Genomic DNA, 10,993 nt, shown 5'->3' on the forward strand with positions numbered 1-10,993 from the left:
TTAACCCCTCAGGTGCTGCGATCAACGCTGATTGCAGCACCTCCCATCGGAGCCCCTGCAGTGAAATCAGTTGCCATGGCAGCCTGGATGCTGCTGAAATGACCCAGGCCTGCCATAGCAATCTCCATACTGAGCTATGCACGAGGCATAGCTCAGGATGGAGAGAGTAAAAATCTCTAATAGGTTGAATAGGAGAGGAGATCAAAAGATCCCATGTACTATGGGGGCTAATAATACAAAAAAAAAGTAAAAAACAAACAAACAAAAAAACACCAATATATAAAAAATTTAAATCACCCCCCTTTCCCAGTTTTACATATAAAAATATATAAACAATAAAAAACAAACATATTAGGTATTGCCGCATCCACAAATGTCTGAACTATTAAATATAAAATAATAATTCCTGTGCGGTGAACACTGTAACGGAAAAAAAATATTAAAAACATGTGATTTGCCATTTTTTTTCATCTTGTCCCCCCCAAAAAATGAATAACAGTGATCAAAAAGGTGTACATACCACAAAAAACAAGCACTCATATAGCTCTGTAGACCGAAATATAAAAAAAATAAAAGTTATGGCTGTCAGAATATGGCAATGCAAAGAAAATTTATATTTTTTTCAAAGGATTTTTTTTTAAAGTAGTAAAAAAAAAAAAAAAATATATACAAGTTTGGAATCATCGCATTCGTATTGAGCCACAGAATAGGGACCTCAGGTCATTTTTAGCGAAAGTGAATGCTGTGATGTCAAAACCCCCAAAACCTTGGTGAAATTCTGTCCCCCCCCCCCCCTCCATTTTTCAATACAAGACATGGTAAATTAAATGATGGCATTAAAAAAGGCATTGTGTTCCGCAAACAAATAAGCCCTCATATAGCTATGTGAAAGGAAAAATAAAAAAGTTATGGTTATTGGAATGTGGGGAGGATAAATCCAAAATGTAAAAATTTAAATAGGCCGTGATATTAAGGGGTTAAAGGGTTTTTCCTGGATTACTATGGTTTTTACCAGATATGCTAATGCAGTTGCTTATGTCATGTACATCTTCCCCATACCTTTTTTCCTCCATTTGGGTCTCCTGACCAGATTTCATCATGTGAACCAATCACTCTGGTTTGTTCACATCCTGTATATACTAGTTCCTATTGTTGTATCCAACCATACCCATGATGCATTTCTCCTTTTACTAGTACAGCTTAAGCAGTGGTAGTAGTAATAGCAGTAGGCCGGCAAGTATATACAGGTAAAACTCGAAAAATTTTAATATCGTGCATTTATTTCAGTAATGGAAATAATGAATGCATTAATGCAGCTTAACATTTGAATTTTGTGAGAGGTTCAATATTCTAGGCTCAAAGTGTCACATTCTAGTCAGCTAATTAATCCATACCCCCCTGAGCGATGGGTATCTCAAAATTGTGACTATAGGGTTTCATAAACTGTAAGCCATAATCATCCAAATTATAACAAAGGATTGAAATATCTCTCTTTGCATGTAATGAGTCTCATATATTAGTTTCACCTTTTAAGTTGCATTACTGAAATAAATGAACTTTGCACGATATTCTAATTTTCAGAGTTTGCCCTGTAGCTCCTGCCACCCAACTATTCACCGTACATAGACACTCCCCTCTATAGACATAACATCACAGGAAATAAGAAAGAGCTGTATGAACAGCTCAGAACGTAAAGTAGCAGGGATAAAGGTAAAAGAAATACATTCAGTTCAGGGTGTTCTATGGAAGTCACACCACAAAGAACTGTTAAAGCAATACTGTAGACCCTGTAATGCAACAAGATGACCACTCGAGGGAGAATGGGCATATCAGAGCTACCTTCATCAAATTATTCTTTTAAAAGATGTTGAAATCAGAAAACTTATTTAAGGTTTTAATTCCTTAAGGGTACTTTCACACTTGCGGCAGAGGATTCCGGAACTGCCTGCCGGATTTGGCAATCCGGATGCAAATGGATACTGATCCGTCTGACAAATGCATTGAAATACCGGATCTGTCTCTCCGGTGTCATCCCCAAAACCCGGATCCGGTATTTATTTATTTTTTGCATTTTTCAAGGTCTGCGCATTCCGCAGACCGGAAAACTGGATCCATTTTGCTGAAAAACTTAATACCAGATCGGCACTAATAAATTTCAATGGAAATGAATGCCGGATCCAGCATTCCGGCAAGTGTTCAGGATTTTTGGCTGGAGAGAAAACTGCAGCATGCTGCAGTATTTTCTCCGGCCAAAAAACGTAAGAGGGACTGAACTGATGCATCCTGATGCATAATGAATGGATTGCTCTCCATTCAGAATGCATTAGGATAAAACTGATCAGTTTTTTTCCAGTATTGAGCTCCTGTGACGGAACTCAACACCGGAAAAGAAAAACGCAAGTGTGAAAGTACTCTAAGTTTCAGGTACAGCATAGAAAAATTGGTAAGACATACCTTTTTTTTTTTTTTTACAAAAATAGTGATTAACAATATAAGATACTTTAAATTGTCATAGTTTACAATACCTTTTCCTGCCATGTACCAGTCAAAAAAAGCGTCCCATGTAATGTTTGCCTTCTTTAAACTGGGAAAAAGTTTACAGAAATGATAAAATGATACCATGTTATCCTTTGGATTTCTGTACACATAAATTATCTGCAAAGAAAAAAAAAATCTAATTTAGCCATGTGTTTAAAATATATTTTTGAATAGGCAAATAATCATTTTATTCAAACAAAATTCAAAATCATGTGTAGGTACTCCCAGAAATGTAGGCACATCATCAAAATAATAACGGGATGTCTCCAATAGTCTCCAACCTGTGCCTTTGCAGCTTTTGTAAAACTACAACTCCTAATATACTACCTTGATTATCAGTACCACCAATAGCCCACCTATGCCAGGCTTAAGCAGAGCAGCACTGGTACAGGTAGGGGCAGCAATGCTCCAGCTTGTACAGTTCTCAGTGCCGCCCCAAAGGAGTCCATACTCGTATACACAGCAGTGTACGAGAGGACAGATTCTAAACTTCTACACCTATTGCGCTAGGAAAATAAATAAATAAATAAATAAATAAAGTATATCATGCATTCTTCATAGCACATTTACAAAAGATTTTAATATTGTGGTCAAAATTCTGCCTCCTTTTTTCTCAGTGGGGGTGTTAATACACGCTTTCTATATAGTACAAATATCATTTAACGTCATATGTTTGTGGCGATGTGTGAAGGTTCCCTGACACTTCTGCAATATTTGTGAAAATGAGTGTGGTCTATTAGTTTTATACTCAGTTCTTCTTTAAATTATGGAAATACCCAACACCAAGTGAGATGTGGCATTGTTCGGTAACGTTGGCTGTAAACCTCAATCCTGGTGGCACTCTTCTTTTTAACTTTTTGTATATATGCCACTGGAATAATTTGAAGAGATACAATTATTAAAAGAACGGTTGTACTGTTTAGGAGAAATGTGCTACCTACATGTTACCAACATACAGTACTCTCAAAACTGAAAGAGGCAAAGATACTTTATGTGGGGCAGGCGGTCTTAAAGTTTAGGACATTCTATGGAAGTCACACCACAAAGAACTGCTAAAACAATATTGAGACCCTGCAGTCGTGGGAGAATGGGCATACCACACATGACATAAGTCAGCAACTGTGAGGCCCTGTACAGACACTGTAGGCCTTGGATTGTTGAACTATCACTCACTGCTCTTATCCTTGGTCATTTTTCTCAGTTGTAGGTATATCCCACTACTACTCAAGTGAATGTGGGCTGAGCTACGGTAACCCTGTACGGCCACTGCAAAAATAAATGGCCGGCAACTGTAGAGAACAACTAATTGGTGGGGTACCAGGTGCTCAGAAACCTTCTAATAGATATTTCTTGGTATACATGATGTTAGTACTTTTCCTTTTGGGGTCCTCAATTCCTCTGGTATCAGGTAATATGGCAGATGTGTAGAAAAAAGACGAGGAGAAGGACGGTTGTTAAAATCAAGATTTTCCAAATTATATTCAATCCATGGAGATCTTCTTGAATTGATATCTTCCGCCATATTTATATGAGCTTCACTGAATATCAGACATAGAATCTGTTGCAGCCAAACAGTTCCTGTGGGAAAAAAAACGTAGAACTTTTAAATGAGAGATACAGTCAGGTCTATAAATATTGGGACATCCACACAATTCTAACACTTTTGGCTCTATACACCACCACAATGGATTTGAAATGAAACGGACAAGATGTGCTTTAACTGAAGACAAGGGAAACATTTCAACACCAGGGAAAGAATTCTTTGGTCATCCACCACAGTTGTTTTCCGTCGTCTTCCGGGTCTTTTGGTGTTGCTGAGCTCACCGATGCGTTCCTTCTTTTTAAGAATGTACCAAACAGTTGTTTTGGCCACGCCTAATGTTTTTGCTATCTCTCTGATGGGTTTGTTGTGTTTTTTCAGCCTAATGATGGCTTGCTTTACTGATAGTGACTGCTCTTTGGATCTCATCTTGAGAGTTGACAGCAACAGATTCCAAATGCAAATAGCACACTTGAAATGAACTCTGGACCTTTCATTTGCTCATTGTAATTGGGATAATGAGGGAATAACACAGACCTGGCCATGGAACAGCTGAGAAGCCAATTGTCCCGTTACTTTTGGTTCCTTAACAAGTAGGAGGCACATATGCAAACTGTTGCAATTCCTACACCGTTCGCCTGTTCATCCGTTTGGATGTAAATACCCTCAAATTAAAGCTGACAGTCTGCAGTTAAATCACATCTTGTTTGTTTCATTTCAAATCCATTATGGTGGTGTATAGAGTCAAAAATGTTAGAATTGTGTCAATATCCCAATATTTATGGACCTGACTAAGTAATCGACAAAAGCATAATCACTTATCAAATAACATATAATTCATACAAATCCTAAATAAATGTCATACATATTGATCTGTTCGATAGAGTCATATATATGCAAGCATGACCACGGATCATGGTATAGCTATAAAGTACATAGAGAAATAATTTTAAATTAACCCCTGTAAGGCTAGTTTCCCACATGCGGTAAAACTATTTGGCAGGCTGTTTTGGCAGAGGAACGGCCTACCAGAGTTCACCATATCTGGCCTAGATACTATGGTACACTGCCAGACCCCATTAGCCATAGTCAAATCCCGCAGGTATCTGGCCACATGAGAGCCAGTATTTGGCCAGACAAAAACTGGTGCACGCATCGCTTTTTGTGCTGGGTTGGAAACCGGCCAAATCCCCACTGGATCTCATTATAGTCAATGGAATCTGGCAGTGCACAGCAGAATCCAGCTAAGCCGGATATGGTGAACTCCCGCAGGCTGTTCCTCTGCCAGAACAGCCTGCCAGCCTGCTTTACTGCATAAGTGAAACTAGCCTAAGACAGGCTTACTTTGAACCTTTAGAACAAAACAACCTTTTTTAGCTTTTCTATCGTCATATTCCAGAGCCATAACATTTTAGTTTTTTTGTGGAATGAGTTGTATTTTTCAATGGCACCATTTTGGGGTACAAATAATTTATCAATCAACTTTTATTAATTGGGAAAGGGGGAACGGAAAAAAACAGCAATTCTGCAATTTTCTTTTCTAATTTAAGTTTTGTGTGAATAAGTAGCCGTTCCTTTAAAGGGGTTACTCGAGACTAAATTCGACATCCATGCTTGGCTGACCCTTGGTGGTGGTGATACTCACCTAGTGCCATACCGACACTTCCGCTCCCCTCTGCGGTGATATCAATATCTGTCAAAGAGGGGGATATGTGACCACTGCAGCCAATCACAGGCCGCAGCAGGGATATGCTCCCCTTGATTACATGTGACGTCACATGTGACACAAGTGGAGCAAGTCATTGCTACAGCCTGTGATTGGCTGCAGAGATCACATTTTCCCCGTCGACATATTGTGATATTGGCGTAGAGAGCAGCGGAAGTGTTGGTCCGAGAGCCACACAGACCAAATCTAGCAGTGGGGACCCGGTGAGTTTCATCACCACCGCAGGTTGGCCATGCCTGGAGGTCGGATTTAGTTTTGAATAACCCCTTTAAGAGTTCAGGACAATAGAGAAGGTCCCATGTAAGGATCCACACAAATTTTTACTGAGCTATATTCCCTAACAGTATACATTAAAATAGAATGTGACTTGTTCAGTCAAAGGGAAGCTAAATTAAAATGCACAGTAATATTTTACTATGGTTGTAGAGATTACCTGATTTTGGAAAGGTGACAAGAAACACATCATTGTCTCTAACTGTCATATCCTTCAAGGAGTCTATAACTTGAGCCGTTGTATAACCAGTTTGGAAATATGTGCCTCCATATTTGAACAAGAAAGCATCATAAGCTTCCTGCAGTTCTTGGTCCATTGCTCTGTCAAAACCTGCAAAGTTTAGAAATGATATTAATTTTAACAATGTTACAAGCTTAGCGATGGATATGATACATGCAGTTGTGAAAATTGCTGGTATATTAAATACCTAGTTATATATACACTGTATACAGTAAATAGAACTATATAATTTGAGGCTACAATGATGCACTTTAGTTAAGGAATAAAGACATCATGCAAAACACTTAAATTTATAGGAAAAAGTTAGAGAGATGGTGCTCACCTTTAGACATGATGCCTAAACAAAAATTCAAAGGCAACTGAAAGCCTAATGCGTAAAGAGAAGGAACGGATCCAAGAAATTGTCATCACTTATAAGACAGAAGTATGACGAGAAGACTCAGCCCTGATCTGTGCGCACCCACTCAGGAGCTTCTACATTTTTACATGAACACTCCCTATTCTTGACATTACTACAGAGGATATGATCCTAAATGTGTTACTGCTCATAGTCATTTGTGCTGCCTGGAATAAATGCAGCTGTAATCACTGTAAAATATTTAGTGTCATGTAAAAAATGCATTAACATATGTTTTTTTTTTATGAAGGGTACTTATGTTTTGTGATTCTTCTTATAAAAATCTTTACTAAAATGTGACAGACAATAAAGTACCAAAACATTAAAAACTATATATAAGACCTATGATGTACAATTGAAAAGCAGTACAAGGTTCTATAAAATAGTTCTTATTACATTCATATTAAAATCCATAATCATACAAAGGTAAAAATACAAGTGCCAGGATACGGCTTGGTTAAGCAATGCATCGCCTGGGTGTAATAACCATGCAACATATATAATCAAAAGTTATTAAATAAATTAGTTATACAGTGTTATATGAGATAATCACCAAAACTTGCTGTACAAATTGTTCTATTAAAGGGTGGTACTCTCAAAAAAAAGAAGATGAGGCCAATATGTACAAAATGTAGGTGAATTGAAAATGTCTTGCAGTAAATTGGTTAACGGTAGAGATGGCCATGCGGTTTGCCCGGTGGGCGTTTCGCAGCGGACTTTGCTCGTTTGTGGTTCGCCGAACATGCAAACATATGGCGATGTCCGCCGGCGCTATATTCTACTGCATTGTGCCAAACTTTGACCCATGACATATCCATCAGGTGGGACAGGACAGCCAATTGAGACGTTTCAGCACTTGGACACAACCCCTTACCTTATAAATAAACCTGATCTGGCCGCTATTTTACATTCAGTTTTTTGCCAGTGTAGGGAGAGGATGCTGTGTGGAGCAGGGACAGGCTGTTAGGGACACCAAACGCTAGCTAATAGGGCCACAAAAGTCCTTTTAAGGACTGGTATAGGTGTGCTATTGATAGGTATGACATACGGAGAGGTGTGATATACTTATAATATACTTTCTAATATAGAAAGTATATTATAGTGCATTTGGATTGTGCAGCAGTTGTGTGCAGTTCTGCTGCGATACTGCAGCTACACAGAGTGACAAACGCTATTATAACTAATTGCAACTGGTATGATATACAGTGTATATAAAAAGTCTACACACCCCTGTTAAAATGTCAGGTTTCTGTGATGTAAAAAAATGAGACAAAGATAAATCATTTCAGAACTTTTTCCACCTTTAATGCGACCTATAAACTGTACAACTCAATTGAAAAACAAACTGAAATCTTTTAGGTGGAGGGTGCACGATGGGTCCGCAATTACGATCCCGAAAAAAATAGAACATGTCCTATTCTTGTCCGCAATAGCGGAACGCATATTGCCGGTTTCCGTGTTTTGCGGCTCTGCAGATCCGCAAAACACACACGGATGTGTGAATGGACCCTAAGTGTGCACACCCTTAAACTAATACTTTGTTGAAGCATCTTTTGATTTTATTACAGCACTCAGTCTTTTTGGGTATGAGTCTATCAGCATGGCACATTTTGAATTGGCAAGATTTGCCCACTCTTCTTTGCAAAAACACTCGAAATCTGTCAGATTGTGAGGGCATCTCCTATTCACTGTTCTTCAGATCACCCCACAGATTTTGCATATGCTTTGGGTCGTTGTCATGCTGAAAGATGAAGTTTTGTGCCAATATTGACTCATATTTGGAACTGTTCATTATTCCCTCTAGCTTAACTAAGACCCCAGTTCCAGCTGAAGAAAAACAGCCCCTTGGCATGATGCTGCAACCACCATACTTCACTGTGGGTTTGGTGTTCTTTTGGTGATGTGCAGTGTTGTTTTTGTGCCAAACATATCTTTTGGAATTATGGCCAAAATGTTCAACCTTGGTTTCATCAGTCCATAACACCTTTTCCCACATGCTTTTGGGAGACTTAAGCCTGTTTTTCTTCGTAAGAAAAGCCTTTCGTCTTGCCACTCCCCATAGCCCAGACATATGAAGAATACGGGAGATTGTTGTCACATGTACCACACAGCCAGTACTTGCCAGATATTCCTGCAGCTCCTTTAACCACTTCAGCCCCGCTAGGTGAAACCCCCTTCATGACCAGGCCACTTTTTACACTTCGGCACTACACTCCTTTCACCGTTTATCGCTCGGTCATGCAACTTACCACCCAAATGAATTTTACCTCCTTTTCTTCTCACTAATAGAGCTTTCATTTGGTGGTATTTCATTGCTGCTGGCATTTTTACTTTTTTTGTTATTAATCAAAATGTAACGATTTTTTTGCAAAAAAATGACATTTTTCACTTTCAGCTGTAAAATTTTGCAAAAAAAACGACATCCATATATAAATTTTTCGCCAAATTTATTGTTCTACATGTCTTTGATAAAAAAAAAATGTTTGGGCAAAAAAAAAATGGTTTGGGTAAAAGTTATAGCATTTACAAACTATGGTACAAAAATGTGAATTTCCGCTTTTTGAAACAGCTCTGACTTTCTGAGCACCTGTCATGTTTCCTGAGGTTCTACAATGCCCAAACAGTAGAAAAACCCCACAAATGACCCCATTTCGGAAAGTAGACACCCTAAGGTATTCGCTGATGGGCATAGTGAGTTCATAGAACTTTTTATTTTTTGTCACAAGTTAGCGGAAAATGATGATGATTTTTTATTTTATTTTTTTTCTTACAAAGTCTCATATTCCACTAACTTGCGACAAAAAATAAAAAATTCTAGGAACTCACCATGCCCCTCACAGAATACCTTGGGGTGTCTTCTTTCCAAAATGGGGTCACTTGTGGCGTAGTTATACTGCCCTGGCAATTTAGGGGCCCAAATGTGTGAGAAGAACTTTGCAATCAAAATGTGTAAAAAATGGCCTGTGAAGTCCGAAAGGTGCACTTTGGAATATGCGCCCCTTTGCCCACCTTGGCAGCAAAAAAGTGTGACACATCTGGTATCGCCGTACTCAGGAGAAGTTGGGGAATGTGTTTTGGGGTGTCATTTTACATATACCCATGCTGGGTGAGAAAAATATCTTGGTCAAATGCCAACTTTGTATAAAAAAATGGGAAAAGTTGTCTTTTGCCAAGATATTTCTCTCACCCAGCATGGTTATATGTAAAATGACACCCCAAAACACATTCCCCAACTTCTCCTGAGTACGGCGATACCAGATGTGTGACACTTTTTTGCTGCCAAGGTGGGCAAAGGGGCACATATTCCAAAGTGCACCTTTCAGATTTTGCAGGCCATTTTTTACACATTTTGATTGCAAGGTACTTCTCACACATTTGGGCCCCTAAATTGCCAGGGCAGTATAACTACGCCACAAGTGACCCCATTTTGGAAAGAAGACACCCCAAGGTATTCCGTGAGGGGCATGGTGAGTTCCTAGAATTTTTTATTTTTTGTCACAAGTTAGCGGAAAATGATGATTTTTTTTTTTTCTCTTTTTTCCTTACAAAGTCTCATATTCCACTAACTTGCGACAAAAAATAAAAAATTCTAGGAACTCGCCATGCCCCTCACGGAATACCTTGGGGTGTCTTCTTTCCAAAATGGGGTCACTTGTGGGGTAGTTATACTGCCCTGGCAATTTAGGGGCCCATATGTGTGAGAAGAACTTTGCAATCAAAATGTGTAAAAAATGACCGGTGAAATCCGAAAGGTGCACTTTGGAATATGTGCCCCTTTGCCCACCTTGGCATCAAAAAAGTGTCACACATCTGGTATCGCCGTACTCAGGAGAAGTTGGGGAATGTGATTTGGGGTGTCATTTTACATATACCCATGCTGGGTGAGAGAAATATCTTGGCAAAAGACAACTTTTCCCATTTTTTTATACAAAGTTGGCATTTGACCAAGATATTTTTCTCACCCAGCATGGGTATATGTAAAATGACACCCCAAAACACATTGCCCAACTTCTCCTGAGTACGGCGATACCAGATGTGTCACACTTTTTTGCTGCCAAGGTGGGCAAAGGGGCACATATTCCAAAGTGCACCTTTCGGATTTTGCAGGGCATTTTTTACACATTTTGATTGCAAAGTACTTCTCACACATATGGGCCCCTAAATTGCCAGGGCAGTATAACTACCCCACAAGTGACCCCATTTTGGAAAGAAGACACCCCAAGGTATTCCGTGAGGGGCATGGCGAGTTCCTAGAATTTTTTATTTTTTGTCGCAAGT

General features: G+C 39.0%; 1 protein-coding gene across 2 annotated transcripts in view; it reads right to left on the reverse strand.

The window, feature by feature from the left end:
- The window catches only part of LOC122935811 (amine sulfotransferase-like), a 38,772-nt gene extending 31,994 nt beyond the window's left edge, over window positions 1–6,778 (reverse strand). For both annotated transcript variants that reach the window (XM_044291710.1, XM_044291711.1), the window contains exons 1-4: window positions 6,641–6,778; window positions 6,238–6,408; window positions 3,911–4,116; window positions 2,526–2,655 (exon numbers count right to left, since the gene is read on the reverse strand). In XM_044291710.1, the coding sequence (XP_044147645.1) occupies window positions 2,526–2,655; window positions 3,911–4,116; window positions 6,238–6,408; window positions 6,641–6,650 (517 nt within the window). In that variant the 5' untranslated portion in view covers window positions 6,651–6,778. The remainder of the gene's footprint in view (window positions 1–2,525; window positions 2,656–3,910; window positions 4,117–6,237; window positions 6,409–6,640) is intronic.
- Window positions 6,779–10,993: the final 4,215 nt, after the last annotated feature.

Source organism: Bufo gargarizans, chromosome 4 (assembly GCF_014858855.1).
Source record: "Bufo gargarizans isolate SCDJY-AF-19 chromosome 4, ASM1485885v1, whole genome shotgun sequence".
Taxonomy (NCBI): Eukaryota; Metazoa; Chordata; class Amphibia; order Anura; family Bufonidae; genus Bufo; species Bufo gargarizans.